Here is a 21961-nt window from a genome sequence, read left to right as displayed (position 1 = left end):
TACGAGGCGTGATCACTTTATATTGTGAATCTTTCTCACATTTATATAGCCTTTGGTTTAAATGCTAAACACTAAAAATAATTGCCATTGTACTATAAGTCTGTCAAAAATGCACACTCTCTTGACTTACTTAGAGTTTTACCTGTCATAATTTCGAGACTTGAAGACTCGATGTTCTCACAAGAACATCATTTTCTTTTTTTAAAAAATTTTTTTCAACATTGATTTATTTTTGAGAGATAGAGACAGAGTGTGAGCAGGGGAGAGGCAGAGAGAGAGGGAGACACAGAATCCAAAGCAGGGTCCAGGCTCCGAGCTGTCAGCACAGACCCTGATGCGGGGCTTGAACTCAGGAGCCGTGAGATCATGACCAGAGTGGAAGCTGGACGCTTAACCGACTGAGCCAGCCAGGCACCCCACGAACATCACTTTCTGAACTGCAGTGTGTTAAAATTTGTGAACACATTGGCACTTACACTGGAGGACACTAGACTGCTACATACAAAGCTTTTAAGGTTTTTTTCTTTCACTTTTAAGCTGTCTTGTCACTTTTAAGTGCTCTGTCAGTGTGTGTGAGTACGTGTGCCTCTAGTTCCATCTCCCCTCTGTTTTTAATCACCTGTGGGTTAGAAAATTTCTTACAATTATTTCCAAAATAAGAGTGGGGCACTTGGGTGGCTCAGTGGTTAAATGTCCCATTTCGGCTCAGGTCATTATCTTGCCACTCGTGGGTTTGTGCCTTGCGTCAGGTTCCATGCTGACACTGTGGAGCCTGCTTGGGATTCTCACTCTCTCTCTCTCTCTCTGACCCTCCCCCCACTTGTGCTTTCTCTCTCAAAATAAATAAACTTTTAAAAAAGAGTAAATTGGCTTCAAGTGATTACATAAGGACTATCCTAGGCATCAAGCATGAGAACTTACTTTTCTTCTTTTATTCAACAAATATAAATTGAATGCCTACTATGTGCTCATTGTTGGACTGGGGGTACGATGATGAGAATGGTCTCTGCCCTGGGCGGGGGAGGCACGCATATGCCAAGACCCATACTGTAACTGAGAAGAGACCCCTTTGCCTACCTGGTGTTAAAGAAAGCACCACAAAAGAGGCAATGCTTGGACGTGAGTTTTCAACAAAAAATCCTGACAGAATAGTTTTTCAGATGAATAAGGTAGTGATGATGGCGTCAGGCTGGAAGGAGATGGAAAAGTAAGAATTCCAAATAAAAGTTTGCCTCCTGCCTCCCCATCACTCCAATTCAGCCTCCCCAGAGAGCTCCTCTTTTCCTATTGATTAATGTGGATGTTTTCTTGGCTTCTGACTGAACACTTCTCGTGTCATTCAGCTTACTCTTCCAAAGTCATTCCTGGCTGTCATTTCTATTTCTTGGAGATGACTTTTCAATCATTTAGACGTGATTTTTAAATGTTTTGTCTCTAGAGCATCATCTCTCTTCTCGCTCCAGACCTTTATATCTAAATGAATGCTGGACATCTACTTTCATGTCTGACAGACATTTCAAGTTCAACCTCCCTCCAGATCTGATTCTCCTCCCGAGTTCTTTACCTCAGTAAGAGGCACCACTAGACACATCTAACCAGTTTCTTAAACCAGAAATCTTGGCTTCTTCCTTGCTCCTTCTTTCATCAGTTCTGTTCAGTTCTTCATCTTCATCTACTTCTGTTCATTCCCAGTCACCAGTTTCATTCAGGACACAGTATATTCCTATATTGCTTTAAAAACCTACTAACCAGTCTCTGTCTAGTTCTTTCCCACTAAGAGCTGTCTTCCACAATGCAGCCAAAAGGATCTTCCTAATAAAACAGATCAAATCCTGTTACTCACCTAATTTAAACATTTACTGACTTCCAGTTGCCTTCAAGATGAACCTCTGGATGGCTCTGCCCTTCCATTCTCCTACCTCTACTTGTCACACCTGGCCATTTATATATTCTTTTCTCCCTGTGTGAAATGTATCCCCATGTATTCACCTAAGTGTAATCCTTCCTCAGGGAAGCTTTTCTGGTCTCTTTTACTAGAGTAAAGTATTCTTTCTATGTGCTGTCTCAATGATTGTACCTGTGGGGTTTTAATTTTTAGAAGTAACTAAGTGGCACCATAGAGAGGCTAATGCCATTGAAAGATTTTTATTCCTTACATTTCCAGAGAGGAAGGGGCATACCATGCCATGCACAGCCACATGGGGAAGCACCAGTGTCAGTCAGGAAGAAAAAAGAATGAGGAGAAGGCATAGGTCACAGCCCTTTTTATGTTTTCCGTGGGAAAGGCAAAGCAGGCCAAACAGCTTAGAACTGGTTAGTTTGGATAATTCTTGTGGGCTTTGGGCATAGGAGTTGTCCTAGTTGTCTGATACCTGGACTCATGTTGATTTAGGGCAGGAGAAATCTTGGTTTGGAGGGTGAGGGTTAAAGGAGGTGGTTGAGGGTAAGGACTTAGGATTGGTCAGTTTGTATATGAAAGGAGTGCTCTCAGGTTCGCTGTTTATCCTGTTAGGAATTAGCCACCACTAGGAGGGACAGTCTCTCTCCAGCCAGTAATCCTCACCCCTTCCAAGATGTCAAAACATTATGAAATATAGAAAATAAAAACATAGTTAATACACTTCTCTATTGCCCGTTGCAGTACAGTTCATATTTCACCGTATTGTTTACATCTCCCAAGCTTGCTCCTTGTAGGTTTCTTGAGAGCAGGGGTCCTGTCTGTCTTGTTCACCACTGTAAGCCCAGGGCCCAATGTGGTATTTCTCACATGATAGATGCTCAGTAAATTTTAGTGGAATGAAAAAATGAGTGGACATCTTTCTGCCTGGCACATGTGGTTAGTGTTTAACCAGGAAAACACTACTTTTTCTGAACATAGATTTGGTTATATCAGTTAATTGAGTAAATTTGAATTAATTGAGTATATTTTCATTTGGTTTAAACGTGAGGGTCTTTTTCCTCCAAACTAAGTAAAATTTAGTCTAGCTCAGCGTAGTGTACATTACGTAAAATTCTCTAAAGACAGCAATACATCTTTATGTTTCCTGTGTTAGCTGGTGGTTACTAGGAGAGATTTTGCCCTGTGGGGATATTTGACAATGTCTGGAGATGTTTTTGGTTGTCACAACTGGCATCTAGTAGATAGATGCTAGGGATCCTGCTAAACATGCTACAATAAGCAGGACAGCCCCTCATGACAGATGCTTATCCAATCTAAAATGTCAGTAATACTGTTGTTGAAAAGCCTTCTTTTAGAGGATAATGTGTTTGACAAGTTTACCTGAAGAGACTTCACACAACCAACCTTGTCCCCTGACTCTCCCATGAAGTGATTACAAGTTAACTAGCTGATATCTTAGAGGTAAATATAGCAGCCCTGAAGGGAAGAGTAGTTTATAGAGAAGGAGACATCACAAGCTACAAGCAAGGGGTTCAGTGTTGGGATAGATACCTTTCCAGTTTGAAAGGAAACCTAACTGGATTGAGATATAGCATGACAACATTGAGGGCTGGGCTTAAGATGAACACCAAAGCTATAGGCTTTTTAGCTGACAGTTAAAGAGTATGACTTGAAGTTAACATAAGTGATGTGGGGGGAAGGGAACAACCATAGAGAGCTTATAACTTCAGAATTGCTCTCTTTAAAATTGGGAGTTGTCTTCTCAGGCCAACATGCTGCCACTGATCAGAGCAATGCTGTCACACCTTCTTGGAACAGTCTTCTGAACTTGTGTCATGTTCTTTTGACAAACATCAGAGGTTGCAAACATTGCCCTCTAATGCAGGAGTTTAAATTTAGGGGAAAAATCAAGTTATATGGACCTGTATATGGCAAATAAGGAGAATAATCCACTTTCCTAATGCCATGCTCATAAAAACTGAGGATGAGCTATAAATTAAATAAATCTGACTCTAAAGTCAATTCTAAAAGAAGTTCTAGAAATGTCTTGAGCTAAGTCAACATCACTGGCGGAAGTTTGGGGAGAAATGTTCATATTGAGGCATGAGTGTTAGCAAAACGTTACTTGATTGCCATGTTGCTTTCAGTGCTACAAATATCTGGAAGTATGAATATGTGTGAACAACCAAATTTCTGATAGTGAGAATATTTAGCACAGGTCTTATTACACTTTTTATATACTGAAATTTAATTTTTTTAAAACATTTTTAAGCAATGTCTACGCCTAACGTGGGGCTCAAATGTACAACCCTGAGGTCAAGAGTCGCCTGCTCTACTGACTGAGCCAACCAGGTGCCCCTTAAAGTTTAATTTTGAAGCTGACACCACGCTTCAAATTTAGAATTTCTACTATAGGCAAGGAAGTATTTAATTTTTTCCCTCAGACGTTAGCTTTACTTTGGCTGTGTAGGTCTGATCTAGGATAGCTTTTCAGTGTCAAATCAGGTGCATGTTTAGTGTATTGTAACGGACTAGGAGAGATAGGTATTGTAACAGAAGAATTAATGAAATTAGAAGTCCATTCCTGGTACTGATACATGGCAGTTTTCCTAAGACTGTCCCGATTTTAAAACTGAAAGTCCTGCTTCCTGGGAAACTCGTCAGTCCTGGACAAATCAAGACAGTTACCCACTCCCAGCTTCTTAGCTAACTCCTCCATTCTTTTTTGGACTATCTGCAGTGAAAACAAAACAATGACTCTTGGTAGTAAATAAAGGAACAAGGACACATACCAACTTGAGTCAAACAGCAACATTCCTTAGCTGAAAGTAAGTTGGGCTAATCACTAACTTTCATGCTGATGCAAACTGAAGTCAAGTTCTATTTAATGGTGATGGTGATGGCTAAGGCCATGTTTTACCAACCAATGACAGAAACAGTTACAAGGATAATAATACAATTGGGCAAGTTTTACCCACCATGCTTATTATATTTGTTTTTGTTGTTTAGGAAATATTTTGACAACTTATGTCCTTGGGCAAGGAAATAATTGGCTTATTTAGTCCTTCAAAGGCTTTGTATGTAGTTCTAACAATTATCTATGATGCCTTAAAAATAAATTATGGGTGGAGTTTGAGTCAACACTAAAAGTATGCATCATTGAGAGGGAATTTAGGGTTATATAGATAGGGGAGAGGATGGTGTGGTGGTTAAGCACGAAGTCAGGAGGAACTGTGTTTGTATCCTGCCTTACCACTTAGGTGTATAACTTTGAATTAGTTGCTGGCCTTTCTAAACCTCAGTTTCTTCATAAAACAAACAACAGGCACAATTATGGTACCTGTCCCTTGGACTTGCTGTTTATTTAATGATAAGGAATATATAATGCTGTGCCCAACACATAGTAAGGATTTAAGAAATGTGAGCCATTATTATTTTCACCTACCCAAGTTCCTATAGTAGTATATCCTGACTATATTAAAAAAAATTTTTTAAGTTTATTTATTTATTTTGAGAGGGAGAGAGAGCACACATGTGTAAGCAAGCAGGGGAGGTGGCAGAAAGAGAGGGAAAGAGAGAATCCCAAGCACATTCTGTGCTGTCAGCACAGAGCCCAACACGTGGCTTGAACTTATGAGCCATGAGATCATGGGCTGAACTAAAACCAAGAGTCGGATGCTTAACTGACTGAGCCACCCAGGTGCCCCTATTCTGACTATATTTTAGAGTCAGGTTGTCTCTTTAATTCCTTATTATCCATTGCTCTTTGCAGTAGGATTTTTTAAATTATTTTAAAATTATTTTAAAATTATTCAAAGAGCATAGAGAATTCTGATAAAAGATGTTTTACTATATACCAGTCTAGGTTCCAAAGATCACTGTCGTGTTACTATAGGAGAATATTGATAGAAATAAATCGCCCATGACTAAAACTCTTTGTAATTGTCCCCAAAACAAGATGAGTTAAGGAAGAAAGAAAAGAAATTCTAAAAGCTAAGACTGCATACTTAAAAAAAAAGACTTGAATTAATAACATTGGAACCAGATTTGAACTACTCTCTAGTAGTTCAAGATACTGCAATGACTTTTTGAATATCTTTAGTTTATCTTGCAAGGCAGGATACATTGAAACATACGTTACTTGGGACAAGAAAGTAAGATGTGTTATTCTTATCTATTAAGCTAAAGATATTAGAAACTAAGACATGACATTGCAGGGTCGTTACTACACAGGTTTTAAAAAGCAAGATGAGAGGCACCTGGGTGGCTCAGTCGATTGAATGTCCGACTTCAGCTCAGGTCATGATCTCGTGGTTTGTGAGTTTGAGCCCCACATCAGTCTTGCTGTTGTCAGCACAGAGTCTGCTTCATGTCCTCTGTCCCCCTCTTTCTGCCCCTGCCCCTCTTGCACATGCTCTCTCTCTCTCTCTCAAAAGTAAACATTAAAAAAAACAAAAAATAAAAAATAAAAAGCAAGCTGATAGGCCCAAAATTGTCCTATATAGCTATCTTCTAAAGTTCTATAATATACTGACTTCAAAATTAGGGTGCTATATATATGGAAACAAAATAGTCAACAATTTATCCCTCAAAATTTTCTCTTACAGCTGGTTTGAAAACAGCTATTTGACCAAATAACACTTTCTTGAAAAACACGAATAGGAAAATACCTGGAAAAGGCAAGATGTGTTCACTGTAGGGCATTCTAGATAAAGGTAGGTTGAGATCATGTCATCTACCAAGATAATCAGAGGTAGACTGAAAGAAAAGAAATGGGAAGGACAGGCACACAAAACAACTTCCATCCAGAAACTTCTCTACATAAAATGCTGTAAGTAGCTCCAGATGCCATAAACTTAAAAGCATGTGTTCTTCTGTGGTGTATATGGGTTTTATTTTCCGTGTAGGACCTGACATTGATGGTTTAGAAAGAAAGGTAAGACATCAGGCAGAAACAGCACTTTCTTGCCAAATGAGGGCTCAAGCAAGACGTGCTATTTGGTAAACTCCAGTGCTCTTTTGAAAACAGCTGACATGATCAGGAGAGGTCACTGACTTTCTCGTTCTTTCTGTGACCCAGTTTTAGAAAATTGCCACCAAAAGAAGAAGAGAAGAGGTATCAGAGGATGTTACAGTCTGGCCTTCAGATCCTGGGTTAGGCTCTGCCTTCTTGTATGAGTCCTGAATGCCGTTGCTTGCTCTCCATTGCATTCTAATTATAAAATTAAAGTAGTAACTCGTTACTCCTTTTATGTTCTTCAAACTTCATTAGAATTGCTCTAATACATTTTATGTCTTCATTAATATTGTTGGAGATTGTAAAATCCTAGAAAGTTACACTAAAGTGTGTTTAGTCTCCTTATAATTTCACTCTAATGTTGTAAATCCATTATAAAATAATTTAGTATGTCTTTTCTAAATCTTTTATATAAAGGGCAGAAAGAATTCTATGAGTATTTCAAGAACAAATTCAATAAAAGGCTTTTATTTTTCTATTAAAAGCATTATGATTAAAAGAAATACATTTAGGTTAGGACTTTTGGGTCAAGTACTTTGAGCTGACCAATAGTTTACTGAATTGATTGTCTTGCTCTCGTGTAGCTAGAAATTTGATCAAATACCCTTCTTAATCTCTGTGTTCTATAAAGATGAATTTTTTTTTACTGTTTAAAACCTGGTGTTTCAAATCTTTAAAAAAATTTAGGACTTTTAAAAAAAAAATTTTAGGACCTTTAGGCTTTAAGTCCATTTAATTTATCTTTAAGCAGATTGACTTAATTCTATGAACTTCAGAGTCTCTAGTGATAAACTTCTCTATCATCTTTGTATTATCTCTTTTATAGCCAGATGGGGAAAATGGTTTACATCAGGCACAATGTATATTTGAACAATAAGGTCACAAGCAGAGTTATATTACCTTTTATGGGCAGTGAGACATGTAATGTGTTGCAGCTTTCTCTTTTAAGCTACATAGCAAATCTGATACAGCACTTTGTTTTAATGCCTGGATTCCCATATGATATTATTTCCTAAGCATATTCATGTCAACAACCTGAGCCTTATTAAAGCAACATTTCCTCTTGAAATGCAGAGGAGGAGGATGGCCTTCAGTTCCAGTCCTCCTAAGTTTGATTAAAGCCACCTGAAATGAGTTTATTGTCTCACACTCTGCTCTTCATCCTCTGTTGTCTTCAGCTCTCTCTGTCCCTGTAAGGTTGGAATCAGTATGATATTAATAATTCCCAGGGGTGCCTGGGTGGCTCATTTGGTTAAGTGTCTTGCTTCGGCTCAGGTCATGATTTCATGGTTGGTGAGTTCAGGCCCCCCTTCAGGCTCTTTGCTGTCAGTGCAAAGCCTGCTTAGATTCTCTCTCCTCCTCTCTCTCTGCCCTTCCCACCAGCCTGAAAAATAAACATTATAAAAAAATAAGTCACAGCCCTAAAGAAATAATCATCACACTTCTGCTTTAGGATCTATTCCTGTGTTAAATGGCAATTTCAAACTCTATGGATAATTAAAACAACAATGAAAGCAACTTAAGGGAATGGAACAGTTTAATTCTAGCCTGCAGGATATGTTTTAAGTTTTAGTAGGAAGTGCTACCATAGCATTGTCTGTGTGTATGTATATACATATATATATACATATGTATACAATTTTAGGAGGACAGGGTAGGTTAGGAATTGGCATGATTTAAATAATACCAAGAGACAGGATGCCATTATCACCATAGTCTAAACTGCTTTTCATTTAATGTCACCCTAGCTTTGGGGGATCTGATTAATATTTGGTATTTCCAGCAAAAGATAAAGAATTTTACATGTCTATAATGGTCCAAAAGGAAACTTCTTTGGCTAGTTAACTCTATAAGCAAAAGAAAAAAAACCCTCATTCCCACTCTACCCTCACCCCCCACCCCCACAGAAATTATATAAAGAGAGGTACAAAGTGGTTGGTTTAGAGCTTTGTCTGGTTTAATATAACCAACTGTGGTTTATTAAAGATGGAGTGTTTAAAGTTAATTGATTGCACGAATATGATCCAGGTTGTTACAATCCTTGTTCATAGGAATTAAGAACAAATTAATCAAGTACAGGATAAAAATTAGCAGTAGGAATGAAAGGTAAATTTTCTTAGGTAAGAAAGGAAGTGGTTGGGACATGAAGTGCTCAAAGGCAGGTTTTACCACAGTGATTCTCAGACTCCCAGAGTGCTTTGCAATCACATGGTAGGCTTGTTAATACCACAGATCACTGTCCCCACGCCCCAGGGGTAAGGTCTGATAACTGCAATTTCTAATAAATTCTAAGATCCACACTTAGAAAACACTGTTCTACCAAAACAGGCCCTCCTGGGGTCAGACGGCAAACTGAGTGCTCTCCTGCCAGTGCTCTTAGGCCCAGGTAACATCCCTGTGCTGACCCCGAAATGAAAAGGGGGGATTTTCTCCTTCAAATGCCATGTTCCTGGAATCATGATCACTGCCCACTTTCTCTTTTTATTCCAGAAGCATTTTCTCCACTACATCCATCTCCTGACTATACGTGGGAATCTGTACAAATATATAAGTTTTCATTACAGTGTGAAGGAATTGATGTATGTAAATTTATAATCAAGGTAAATTATAAACAGGCCATATTATGTTATTTGCTTAGCTTGGCACAACTTAAAGCATTGGGTAAGCACTTAGAATAGTCCTCTCTGGTTAGTAGTTGAAGGATCTTTATTTATCCACCAACCCCTGCCCCCCCCGCCGAATTTTAAAACAACAAATCCTGGGTCCCCTCTCAAGACAAATTGCATAAAAATAGCTAAGTGGGGGCTTGGTAATTAAAAGCCTTCACGATAGTACTAATGTGCAGCCAGGGTTAAGAACGATTGGTAACTCACTGGTTATCAATGGGGTGATATCACTCACAGGGGTGAAAATTAGTTCTTGGGGGGCAAAAAATATCTTGGCTATTATCATGGTTTGTGGGCCTCCAAAGTGCTGCAGTACCTACACAAGGGTATAGTATATCTGTAGTATTAGCATTTCGTGGGATGAGGCAAAATAGGAAAAAAAAATTCTTTACGAAGTAATTATGAAAAAAGGTTAAGAAATATTGCCTTAACCCTGAAAGACTGCTGTAAGTTTTCCATAATGTTTCTTCCTTCTAAAATGCAACATAGAGGCACATGGGTAGCTCAACCTATTGAGTGTCTGACTCTTGATTTTGCCTCAGGTCATGCTTCCAGGGTTTTCGGATCAAGCCCCCCATCAGGCTCTGCACTGAGCATGGAGCCTGCTGCCTGCATAAGATTCTCTCCCTCTGTGCCTCTCCCCGCCCTTATGCCACACCCCTCTAAAAAAATGCAACACAAATCGAGTTGAGTGCTGTTACAGGCACATTGGTAGGAAAAACAATTATTAAAAATTCTATTACATGTTGGTCATCTAGCTAGCTACTTTTATTTTATTTTTTACTGTGTATTTCTGAGAGAGAGAGAGAAAGAGAGAGAGAGAGAACACGAGTGGAGGAGGGGCAGAGAGAGAGAGAGAGAGAGAGAGAGAGAGAGAGAGAGAAAGAGAGAGAGAAAGAATCCTAAGCAGGCTCCACACAGTCAGTGCAAAACCCAAGATGGGGCTTGAACCCACAAACCATGAGATCATGACCTGAGCCAAAATCAAGAGTCGGACACTTAGAATCGACTGAGCCACCCAGGTACCCCCTAGCTAGCTACTTTTAAATGCATTATTGAGTTAATCCTCATTATCCTGTATTTTTCCTTTGGAATATACATCAAACTTATATTTAGTTTAGTTTGATTCTGGCTTCATTCCATTTTCAAAATATTTTATAATGAAAATAATTACTGTCTTCATGAGGCTTATTGAAAAATTCTGTTTGAAGCTGTGAGGCAACCAGGTGGCTTCAGATTTCTTTCACTCTAAACCACTATCAAGTAAATGCATTTAATCGATTTTGGAAAGCATAACATTCCATTAAAAGAAATCACAGAAGCAAAAAACCACCATATCCTCATCTCAATAGTCTTCTTTTCTTTTTTTTTTTTTTTTAAATTTTTTTTTCAACGTTTTTTATTTATTTTTGGGACAGAGAGAGAGACAGAGCATGAACGGGGGAGGGGCAGAGAGAGAGGGAGACACAGAATCGGAAACAGGCTCCAGGCTCCGAGCCATCAGCCCAGAGCCTGACGCGGGGCTCGAACTCACGGACCGCGAGATCGTGACCTGGCTGAAGTCGGACGCTCAACCGACTGCGCCACCCAGGCGCCCCTCAATAGTCTTATTTTCTAAAGAAGTCTAGAAAATGATCATTTCATTGATTTGTAATACTATAGTTTTCAGAGTATAACTTGCCACAAGAAAGGCAAATATATTAGAATACCTGTGGTATATTGCTATTTGCAAGGGTACAAGATTGTTTTAAAAGGTACCCAAGGATTTGTTACTCAGGTATGGTGAAGGCAACAAATCAGGAGACAATCACCTTTAAAAAGGTAGTTTGTTACTCACAGTTCCCAAGACGAGGGGACATGCCAAGCCATGAAGGACCACAGGGGAAGAACCAGGGTTGGTCAGGAGGCAGAAGAAGAAAGGGGAGAGCATGGGCAAAAGCCTTCAGTGTGGTTTTCCAGCTAAGGATGGGCAAGGCAGGGTGAGAAGTTTAAGTAAGGTTGGATAGTTGGAATCATCTGAGTGCTGTGGGCTGTGGTGGTATTGGAAGGGGGCTGGTCCCTATTGTCTGATACTTGGCCTTGAGATGATTAGAGCAAAGGAGTGCCAGATAGAGGTGCAAGGGGGTTATGGACCCAGGATTGGTTGGCATATCAAAGGTGTGCTCAAAGGCAAGGCAAGTTGTTTACTATCTCTAGGAATTAGCTAACCTGGGAAAGGCAGTCTCTGCTAGTTGGTAAAACCTCAGATGTCCGAGCATCAAGAATACAGAAAATAAAAAAACATATAGTTAACGTAGTTAAATATAGGTAATACCAAGGTGTGTCCCAGAAAGTCAGAGCCATAAACTAGCCGGGCTGTGGAAACAGAGGAAGATACTTGAATGTTGTGAAAATAATGTAACCAGGGGACTATTAAGTCTTCTGGTCTACTTCTATCCAAGGAGAAAGTTTTAACCAAGTATGAAGATGTTCAAATCTTCCTTATATTGTATACATAACTCAAGAAAAAGCACTTGTCCTGAACAGTGAGACTAGTTGGGAGGAAGCAGATGGCGGGAGGAATTGATAGACATTACAGCCTGGATAATTCTGTCCTGTCTTAGTCTGTGTGTGCTTGGCTCATGCAGACACAGTGTGTACTGATGGAAGTTCAGAGCAGACACTTTCTGTTACCGACAGCAGCAGTACATGAAGAAACAGCAAGTTTGTTGGGACCCAACAATGAAAATTTATAGCTTCACAATAGGACCAGGACTTTCATTATTGCTGTAGTAGTTATCTTTACTGTTTAACAGAAGGAAGGCAGCATTGTGTCCTGAAAGGAAACCTCATTGTGTTGTAAAGCAGGCCAAGGCTGAAATTCCAAGTCAGCTCTTTACTAGCTGCATAACCTTGGGCTACATATGCTACTTCTCTGGACTTGGGTTTTTTCATCACAAAATGCAAATTACATCTATTCTTGAGATTGGAAACAACTGAGAAACAAAACATAGGAAACAGATGAAGATTTAAATATAAAATCAAAAAAACCCCAAAAAACTGAAGTTGGGGCCCCTGGGTGGTTCATCTGGTTAAATATTGGACTTTTGGTTTTGGCTCAGGTCATGATCTCACGGTTTCAGGAGTTTGACCCCACATCGGGCTCCCCGCTGGCAGTGGGATTCTCTATCTTCCTCTTTCTCTGCTTCTACCCCACTCATGCTGTCTCTGTCTCTCTCAAAATAAATAAATAAACTTCAAATCAAAAACAAAAACAAAAAAAAACTAAGGTGAATTTGGGGATGTGGCTAAATGTGTAGCCATAATGAGCTTCTTTAATATTTTACCCCAGAATTAAATTTCCTCACCCAATCTCAGGCAAAGCTGGAGAGAGCCCATCCTTTCAAACTTATCACAAGGACCAGTTGAGTAAGATTCTTGGGGGATGCAGAACCAGCAGGGGATGGCTTGATCTAAGCTTGCTCAGTACCTCCTCCCAGTCACAACAATCAGGGAGGCGACTCATCCCCCTGCTTGAAGAGTGATTGAGGAAGGGTGAACGAGTCAGTAAGTCCCCACCTCCCTGCCATGGAAAAAGTACAAGTGGGGACTGGAAATCCCCCTTCACTAGTAAGTAAGCATCCTAAATGGAAAGAGATAAAATTCATTAAGACTTCATTTACCATATATGGATTATTCCTTCTCCTGATATTGAAATTCAGTGAGATGGCTGTCTTTTTTGTCTTTAGCTTTTTCCTTCTGAAATATCCAAAACTGATTTTTTTAATGTTTATTTATTTGTTTCGAGAGGGAGGGTGAAGGTGGGGCAGAGAGAGAGAGAAAGAGAAAGAGAGAATCCCACACATGCTCCCTGCTGTCAGCACAGAGCCTGATGCAGGGCTCCATCCCACGAACCATGAGACCATAACCTGAACCAAAATCAAGAGTCGGATGCTTAACCAACGGAGCCATGTAGGCGCCCCAATGAAACAAAATTTTTTAATTTATGAGAAAAGGGTCTCTTTTTTTGTTTTGAGAAAAAAGGATGTTCTGTCTGAATCCAAGTTACTTGTAATTATGTATTCTGAATTAACACATTGATTTTATACGTGATTCTTGAATTCCACTCCAGTAAGACTGCAGATTGGTTAAAATGCCAGAAATAATGTAATAGCAAGCTAAATATGAATATTAAGTTTTACCATTCAGTTGTTCTTATTGGTATTTTAATTGATCACATTGGATGGTAGGTATTTAATTCATCTTTCCAGATAGAACAATTTAGCATATTCTTCATTAACATATGTACAGGTCATCAAAAATTGAGAATTTGGCATTTTCCAGCAATGATACTAAAACATACTATTTATTAAGTACTTTGTCAGGCATTGTGCCAAATGCTTTATAAAGCTTTACTTCTAATTGTATACCAACTCTAGAAAGAATTATTTTTATCCCAATTCTATAAAAGAGAAAACTGAAACTCATAGAGAGTTGAGTAATTTTCCCAACACTGCACGGTTTGAAAATAGTAAAGTCAGAATTCTCACTCAGACTCCTGCAATGCCCACATTCTTTCCTTTCCTTTAATAAGTCCTTGGCCTCCCCCTGGGAAGATTCTAATGTGAAAAAAAGAAAAAAAGGTCTTGGTTCCATTAGCATAACTAACAGAAGTGACCTTGGAACTTCACTATAGTAAGGGATAGGAAGACGATGCTTTTTTAACCCTCACATATGAGTTTGAACACATTATTCATTTTCAGCTAAAATGTTTGGTTGATTATCTGAACTGTGTTGAGAGTTTACAAAAACATGAAATAAGTTTTTTTACACTGGTTCTATTTTGAAGTTTTTAATGGGCACACCATTGTTTTTAAGATTCTATAATACCTTGCACTTCTCTCTTCATAGGCTTCATCACTCTTGGGACAAGAGAGGTGCTCATTAAATATTCACCGACTATTGAAGGTATTAATTGGTGATTAAAGGCATAGTGTTCTCAGAAATAAGTGGTAGAGGTATCAACTTCAGGCAGGAAAAGGAGACACTCCTTGGGACCCAGCCTTTCTCCAACTGTAGCCATTCCTTTTGAAAATTAAAAATTGCTTGAAAAAAAAAAAAGGGAAAAAATTGCTTGAAATTGTACACATCATGAGGCTTTCAACACTTCGTACTATATAGAATATGTTATTATACTTTCATAATTTGCAAAATCGCCATGCTTATTATAGATTCCTAGGAATTAATATCGACTGCCAAGGATCACTAAATTGAGTGAAGATTTAAACTGAGGAAGATTATTCATGGGTAGAGTCCTAGATCCTTTTTCCAAACTGAACATATAATTTGAACACAAATTATAATACAAAAGCACCCTTTTATATAGACTCATGATTGCCGTCTAAGGAATATGTATGTCTCAAATGCAAAAGTGTATTCAACGAAAATGGGCATTTCAATGCCAATGAAATTCTTATTTTTTTAATGTTTATTTTTATTTATTTTGAGAGAAACCATGAGTGGGGGAGGGGCGGAGAGGGAGAGAGAGAATCCCAAGCACTTTTACACTCGGTGCTCATCATAGAGCCTGATACACAGCTTGATCTCACGACCCTGAGATCACGACTGTGAGATCATGACCTGAGTCGAAACCAAGAGACAGATGTCTAACCCACTGAGCCACCCAGGCGTCCCTTTGCTAGTGCAAGTCTTGACTGAAAATAAATAAGTGTGCAGCTCATCTCTCTGTCCCAGAAGAACACTTGCATGCAGTCAGGAAGAGAAGAATGAGCAGCTACAGCAGTCCTAGACCTAAAACTGAGCTGGAGGGGAGCATATATATATTCCTAAAATAGATGGAATTTCCACACTCCCCAGATTAACTGTTTAACTGATCAAGTGTCCTTCCATATATAGATATATAGATATGAATATAGACATATGTGTATATCGATATTCATATGTGCATATAAATGTGTCTATATGCATCTCTATATATATCTATATCTATACACTGGGAAATATGTAAGGAAGAATAATAGGTAACATGTACAAAGTACTTACTATACACCCAGCACTGTTTAAGTACCTTACATTCATTAACTCATTTAATCCTCACAAGAAGTCTATGAGGAAAGTATAATATTGTTCTCAGTTTTACAGATGAGGAAACTGTGGTGTGACTGGATCAGGTAGAGGCCAGCAGTGAGAGCGGTAAAAGAATTCACCCAAGGCAGAACAAAGGAGAAGTTTATTGAATACACTGTGAGGGAGTAGCAGGCAGGACAGCAGAGGGGAGACCATCTGCCAGGAGGCAGTGGTAGGGGGCTGTAGTTAAGGCGGGGAGGTGGGTGAGGAAGTATGGGAATGGACAGAATTTTCCTTTTTTGGAACCTGTGCCTGGGTGTGAGTAACCCATTGGTCAGCTAGGGCTAATGGATATTCTGAGGTGGGTCACCTGATGGGCCTGTTTGTATTCAGTCAGGTGGGCCCTTTTACCTACTCAGGTTTCTACGGCTCAGGTTGGTTGCCTAGAATGGCCTCTACAGAAACTGAGATGTAAGAAAATACATTGCCTAAGATCAGCCAGGTAGTAAGTGATGACTTGAACCCAAACAGTCTGGCTCTAGTCTTCATGTTCTTTTCCACCATCCCAAACTGCTTCTGTCCTCAGAGAAGGTGTAGCGTAATGGGAAGTTTAAATATTTACATATGAAATGTTAAATACTTCAATTCCATAATACAAAGCATCCCACATAGTGTGTGTGTGCTTAGATGGTGCATGGGCCCTGAGGCAGTTATGGCTGGGATTGAGAGGGTGTGTTTCCCCATATTTTACCGTGGACTGAGATAACCAGGGGAGGCTTTTCAGGAAGGCAAGAATTGAATTGGGTCTTCAGTGGAAGATTTGGAAGAGAGAAACAGAGAACAGAAGGGATTTTAAGGGAGAGAAAGCCACTGTTGAGCCACTGTTTAGAGATCAAAATGCACAAAGCATTATTTATAGGGGAGCAGTAGAAAGACAGTCTGCCCAAAGCAACAGGTTCAAGTAGAGATAGGAGATGTGTTTAGAAAGGTTGCTTATATCCAGATGTTATAAGGACGTGACTATCAGGCAAAGAATTTTGGCTTAATTTCATAGATAAAGCAGAGTTGGCTAAAGAGGTCAAGAGCAAGAATGGGAAAGTGAAAAAAAAGTATTTGGGGAATATTAGTCTGGCAACCATGTACAAGACGGATATAAGGGATAACAAAAGGGAAGCCTGGCCTTACTTGGAAATTTGTGTCTTTTTCAAAATGAGGGCCTGGAATTCAATTAGATATGTTTTAAATAAAAAGGAAGGCATAAATCTAGAAATATTACTAAGAAATTATCAGTAGGAATGGTCTGAATGGTTAAAGAAACGTAAGGGAGAACATCAAAGATGATTTCAAAGGTCTTAAACATGGCTAACACAAATTAAGATGGAATCCAAATAAGAAGTAGATACAAACTGAAATGACAAGAGTAATTGTTTTTGTTAAAATTTTTTTTTCAATGTTTATTTTTTGAGAGAGAGAGACAGAGCACAAGCAGGGGAGGGGCAGAGAGAGGGGGAGACACAGAATCTGAAGCAGGCTCCAGGCTCTGAGCTGTCAGCACTGAGCCCTACGAGGGACTCGAAACCACAAGCTGTGAGATAATGAACCTGAGCTGAAGTCAGATGCTTAACTGACTGAGCCACCCAGGCGCCCCAAAGAGTGATTGTTTTTATTTCATCATACTCAAACGTATTTCTTATTGGGTCAATCAGTTCTTACTCATCCAGCCAATCAGTAATGCCCCCTGAGCACTCATATTCAGAACACCACAGGAAGGAAGCTTGGTGGGAGAGGTGGAGGGAAGTGTAACTCAGAGTAAAATAAAATGTAGAGCTTGGGTGATCTTAGCTCTAATTCCGCGCCACCCCCCCGCTTTTTTTTTTTTTTTTTTGGTACATGGAGAATAGATGTAGGAAGGTGACAGGTGATAAGAAGCTTATGGACTCACTCACGTATTAGATCCCAAGGGTGTCCTGGCAAATTTCACCCATGTAATGGATCTTTAAATTGTGGTCTTTATTTGGAAAAGCCAATCCCCATAAACACAGAGGGTCCTTCCCAAGGGAAGTTCACTGTGATCTTCCATGCAGGGACCTACTGGATGCTTCTCATTTGAAAGGCTCTTGAGAATTGGTGAAGAGAAGTAGGAAGTAGGCTAGGGTCCATCAACATACTCACCCATGAAGTCAGGGGCCAGGTTTCACATCTCTCTGGCTTTGGGTCTGTATGACCTAGTGTATAAGAGTATGTGCTTAGGAATCAGATTTGGAGTCAAAGCCCAATTTCTCTATTATCAGAATTGTGATTTGGAAAGCCATTTAATCCCTCTGGACTTTATTGCCCATCTATAAAGATGAAAGTAATAACCCTATATCAAAGATCAGTGTTAAATGCTTTGTTCATGTATGTGACACACTAAATACATGATAGCTACTCTATTATTCAAGGAGGTCTAATGGAAAGAATAGAGATTATCCTAGCTGCTTATAAGGCCTGGGTAGTGTCAGAAGGTCTCAATACAGATTCCATATACTACACAAATGGCATGCATCTTTAAGCCTTCTCAAACCCTTCCATATCCACTAATATGTTTTTCTCACAACAAACTTGTGAATGAGTCAGTGTGTTCATTATTACTCCTATTTTGCAGATGGACAGAAAGGACCTTCAGAAACGGGCAAAAACTAGTTTCAATCACAAAACAAGGTCACAGAGCCTGAACTGGAACCCAGGGCTGCTCACTCCTGTCAGAGCCTGATGGGAAAAAGCCTGCTGCCACTTTTCTTGCAAAAATACCCTTCCACTTATGTAGTGAACACAGTGCAGAAAAAGCTAATTCTCTAGTCACATCAAAGAGCTGCTTGTTGAACTCTTTGACTTTTGGCAAGCCGTGCATCATTTCTTAGCCTCAGCAATTCCTTGACATTCTTTCTACTTTAACTTTCATTTTTTCAAGGCATTTTAAAATTTACTTTTAGCATTCTTAAATAGTAGGAATTATTTTAATTTTTTTTCTAAAAAAGTATGTGGTTATGTTTCCATTAAATGCACATTACCCATCCAAGTACTTACTCAAATCAGATTATTGGTTTGGATATATGTCATATGTTATATTGGGGGTGGGTATAGGGACGTGTGTTAGTTAACATGAGGAAAGTACATGTGAAATTTAATCTCAAAGATTTGAGATATATCATTGTACTTTAAATACTCTGATTTTAAATATAAAATATGTTTTTTTTTCAACTTTGTACACCAAGTTAATTAATTGGTCCATTATTTAATAACTTTTGTACTTGCTTGGGAGTCTTAAGTAATTTTGTTTACCTCTTAGGACCTTGTGGCAGCTAAGAGAGAGGATGGAAGATGTAGGAGAGGGGGTCAAAAGTTTAAGACTGCAATTTCCGAATCCATCTCCCATGAAGGAAATCAGGATCCCAAATAGCTCTACCTTGCAGCTTGTCCACAGTTGCATGGCTAGAGGGAAACTGTAGAAAATTCCTCACACCTCATCTGGTAGTCTTCAACCATCTCAGACAGACTACTTCAGTCATCATTTCCCTCGTAGAAGCAAGATGACTTTGTTAGAAGAAAAGTTGAAATTTTCCCTCACATTGCTCCCCCTGGAATTTTTGAGGGTTAAGTCCTAGAGTGCTCTGCCAGCCACCAAGGGAGCCATACTTGGGGGTGAGGGGAAGGACCATTCTGAATTCTGAGGTCATACATTCAATTTTACTTTGATTTAAGATCCAATTTTGACATTATAAGATAGATGACATTTTGACCCTATGTATTTCTATTCAAAGGATTTTAGGGTATGTTTGTTCATCAGTAAGTAAAGCTGAGATGTATTGACTATAGAGTTACTGGTAACACAGAATCTATTATTTTTATGACAAGGCAAGCAGTATATTTTCCCTAGGAGTGAGGAATTAATTACATCACTGAGATGTCTATCCCATCCCCACATCAAGGCATTAGAGGAAATCAGTTCCCTCAAATCATCACTATCCTTCCTTTTCACTTCACAGACCAATCATGGAGGTTTGGATCCTAAATTTAACTTTGGAAGTTTGCTGCAAGTTCCAAAAATTTCCTAAATAGGTTTCAAATGTTAGCACTTTGTGGGCTTAGGAATGAAGAATTAAAAGAAAAGTGATGATTACTGTTATAATAAAAACCTGGCACAAAATGAAAAGGTTCTTTCTCTCTCTGTCTTCCCACTTGCAAAGGGGGAAGTCCGTGAGTTTTTCTGATAATCTCAAAGCAGTTTAATGGCATGGGCAATGGGCTTTTTCAGAATATCACTATAAGTAATGATTTCAATTCAAGGATCATCTTTTAAACTTATACTGGGACAAATCTGGTACAAAGAAACATGGGAGATACAGAAGAAACATGACCCACAGGCCCTCTCTAGTTGTCTGTGACTGCCATGCTGCCCAGCCATTTTTTCCTAGTTCCTCTTCCTTTACCAACTTCTGTATGTTGGAGTCTCTAAGGCTCTATCCACCTTGGAGGAACCTTTTGTCTTCTCTCTCTACACTCTCTCTCTCTGGGTGTAGTGGGCTGAATGGTGGTCCGTGAAGAGATGTGTCCACACCCTAATCCCCAGAACTTGTGAATGTTAGTGAATGTTACCTTACTTGGGAGAAGGGGTCTTTGCAGATGTAATTAAGTTAAGAAACTTCAGATAAAGAGATCATCCTAGATTTTTCAGGTAGACCATAAGTCTAATGGTAAGTGTCCTCATAAGAGACACACAGGGGAGAATTGAGACAGAAGAGGAGGAAGCAGTGTGACAAAAGAGGTAGAGCTTGGAGTGATATGGTCACACAAGGCCACAAGTCAAGGTTTGGTGACAGCCACCAGAAGATAAAAGAGCAAAACATTTTCTCACCTAGAGTCTCCAGAGAGAGTGCAGCTCCTATAGACACCTTAATTTTGGACTTCTGGCCTCCAGACTGTGAGAGAATAAATTTCTGTTTTATTAAGCCGCCAGTTTATAGTCATTTGTTACAGCATCCACAGGAAGCTAATACAGTAGGTGATCCCATCTAATCTCTCATCTTCTAATTCCATCTCTAGACTTAAATTTTCAAGCCTGACCTCTCCTCAGAGTGCCACACCCCATATACATCTAACTGCCTACTGGATGTCTCCACTTGGATACTAAGAGATATCTCAAACTTAATATGGCAAAGGGAACTCTTGATTTCCAACCTTTACATTGGCAAATCTACTTCCAAGTCTTCTGCATCAATAAATGGCATTGCTATCTCAGGTTTAGGGCTTAGCTCCAACTACTTCATGGCTCTGGCAAAGAACCTAAGCATCTTGCTTGATTCTTTTCTTCTTCTCAATACCTGCCACCTAATTCCTAGACGAATCCTCTTGGCTACTACCTTAGTCCATCATCTCAGACTCAAATTTCTGTTGTGGCCTTCTAATTTCTGCCCTGCCTCTACTCTTGTCTCTCTCCACTACAGCCAGCATGAACATCCTACAGTGTAACTCATTCTATTACTCTCTGCCTAAGATGTTTTGATAGCTTTCTATTAATTACACTTAGAATATTTATCAAAATTTATTACTTTGGACTACAACAATGGTTCTCAACCGGAGGCTTTTTTGCTTACCATTTGGTAATTTCCAGGGACATTTTTTGGTTATCACTAGGGAGAGCCTACTGGCCCACAGTGTGTAGAGCCCAGGAATACTGCCAAATATCCTACACTGCACTGAACTCCCCATAGCAAAGAATTATCTGGCCCCAAATGTCAATGGTGCTAACGTTGAGAAACCTTACAGAATCCACACAAGCTGATTGATATTTGCCTTCTGTTGATTCATTTCCTTCTACTCTTCCTCAAATATGCCAAGCTTGTCCACATCTCAGAGCTCTCGAATATACTTTGGGTTGAGACTACATTCCTAGATCTTCGTATCTCTGTATCTTCAGTATTCAGGTATGAGCTCAAATATTACCTCCTCAGAGAGGCATTCCCCATCTAATGTGGCCTCTACCATCTTACCCCCAGTTTCTCTGTCACATTAGCCTACTTTTACCTTCTATATTCATCTTATGAGCACTTTAATTTAATTATGTCATTGTATGTGTGTTGTTGGCTTCTGTGCTCTAAGCTCATATGACCCTGTAAGGTCTTTCAAGATCCTTGCTATCTGCCTGCACCTGCAGCAGTACCAGGCACAGAGTAAGTGCTCAGTGAGTATTGGTCAAATAACTGGCATACAAATGGAAAGCAACAGAGGATAATTACATAACTTATAAAAGGCTTGGTGCTAAAAGTGATGTAG

At 39.3% G+C, this 21961-nt stretch overlaps 1 protein-coding gene across 5 annotated transcripts in view; it reads left to right on the top strand.

The window, feature by feature from the left end:
• The window catches only part of SYNPO2 (synaptopodin 2), a 209984-nt gene that overhangs the window by 88855 nt on the left and 99168 nt on the right, over nucleotides 1–21961 (top strand). For 4 of the 5 annotated variants that reach the window (XM_042983987.1, XM_042983988.1, XM_042983986.1 and 1 more), the window contains one exon: nucleotides 14474–14530. The exons of the other annotated variant lie outside the window; for it this stretch is intronic. In XM_042983987.1, the coding sequence (XP_042839921.1) occupies nucleotides 14474–14530 (57 nt within the window). The remainder of the gene's footprint in view (nucleotides 1–14473; nucleotides 14531–21961) is intronic. 5 annotated transcript variants of the gene reach the window in all.

The sequence above is a fragment of the Panthera tigris genome, chromosome B1, assembly GCF_018350195.1.
Source record: "Panthera tigris isolate Pti1 chromosome B1, P.tigris_Pti1_mat1.1, whole genome shotgun sequence".
Classification (NCBI taxonomy): Eukaryota; Metazoa; Chordata; class Mammalia; order Carnivora; family Felidae; genus Panthera; species Panthera tigris.
This window is presented reverse-complemented; position numbering and strand designations above follow the sequence as displayed.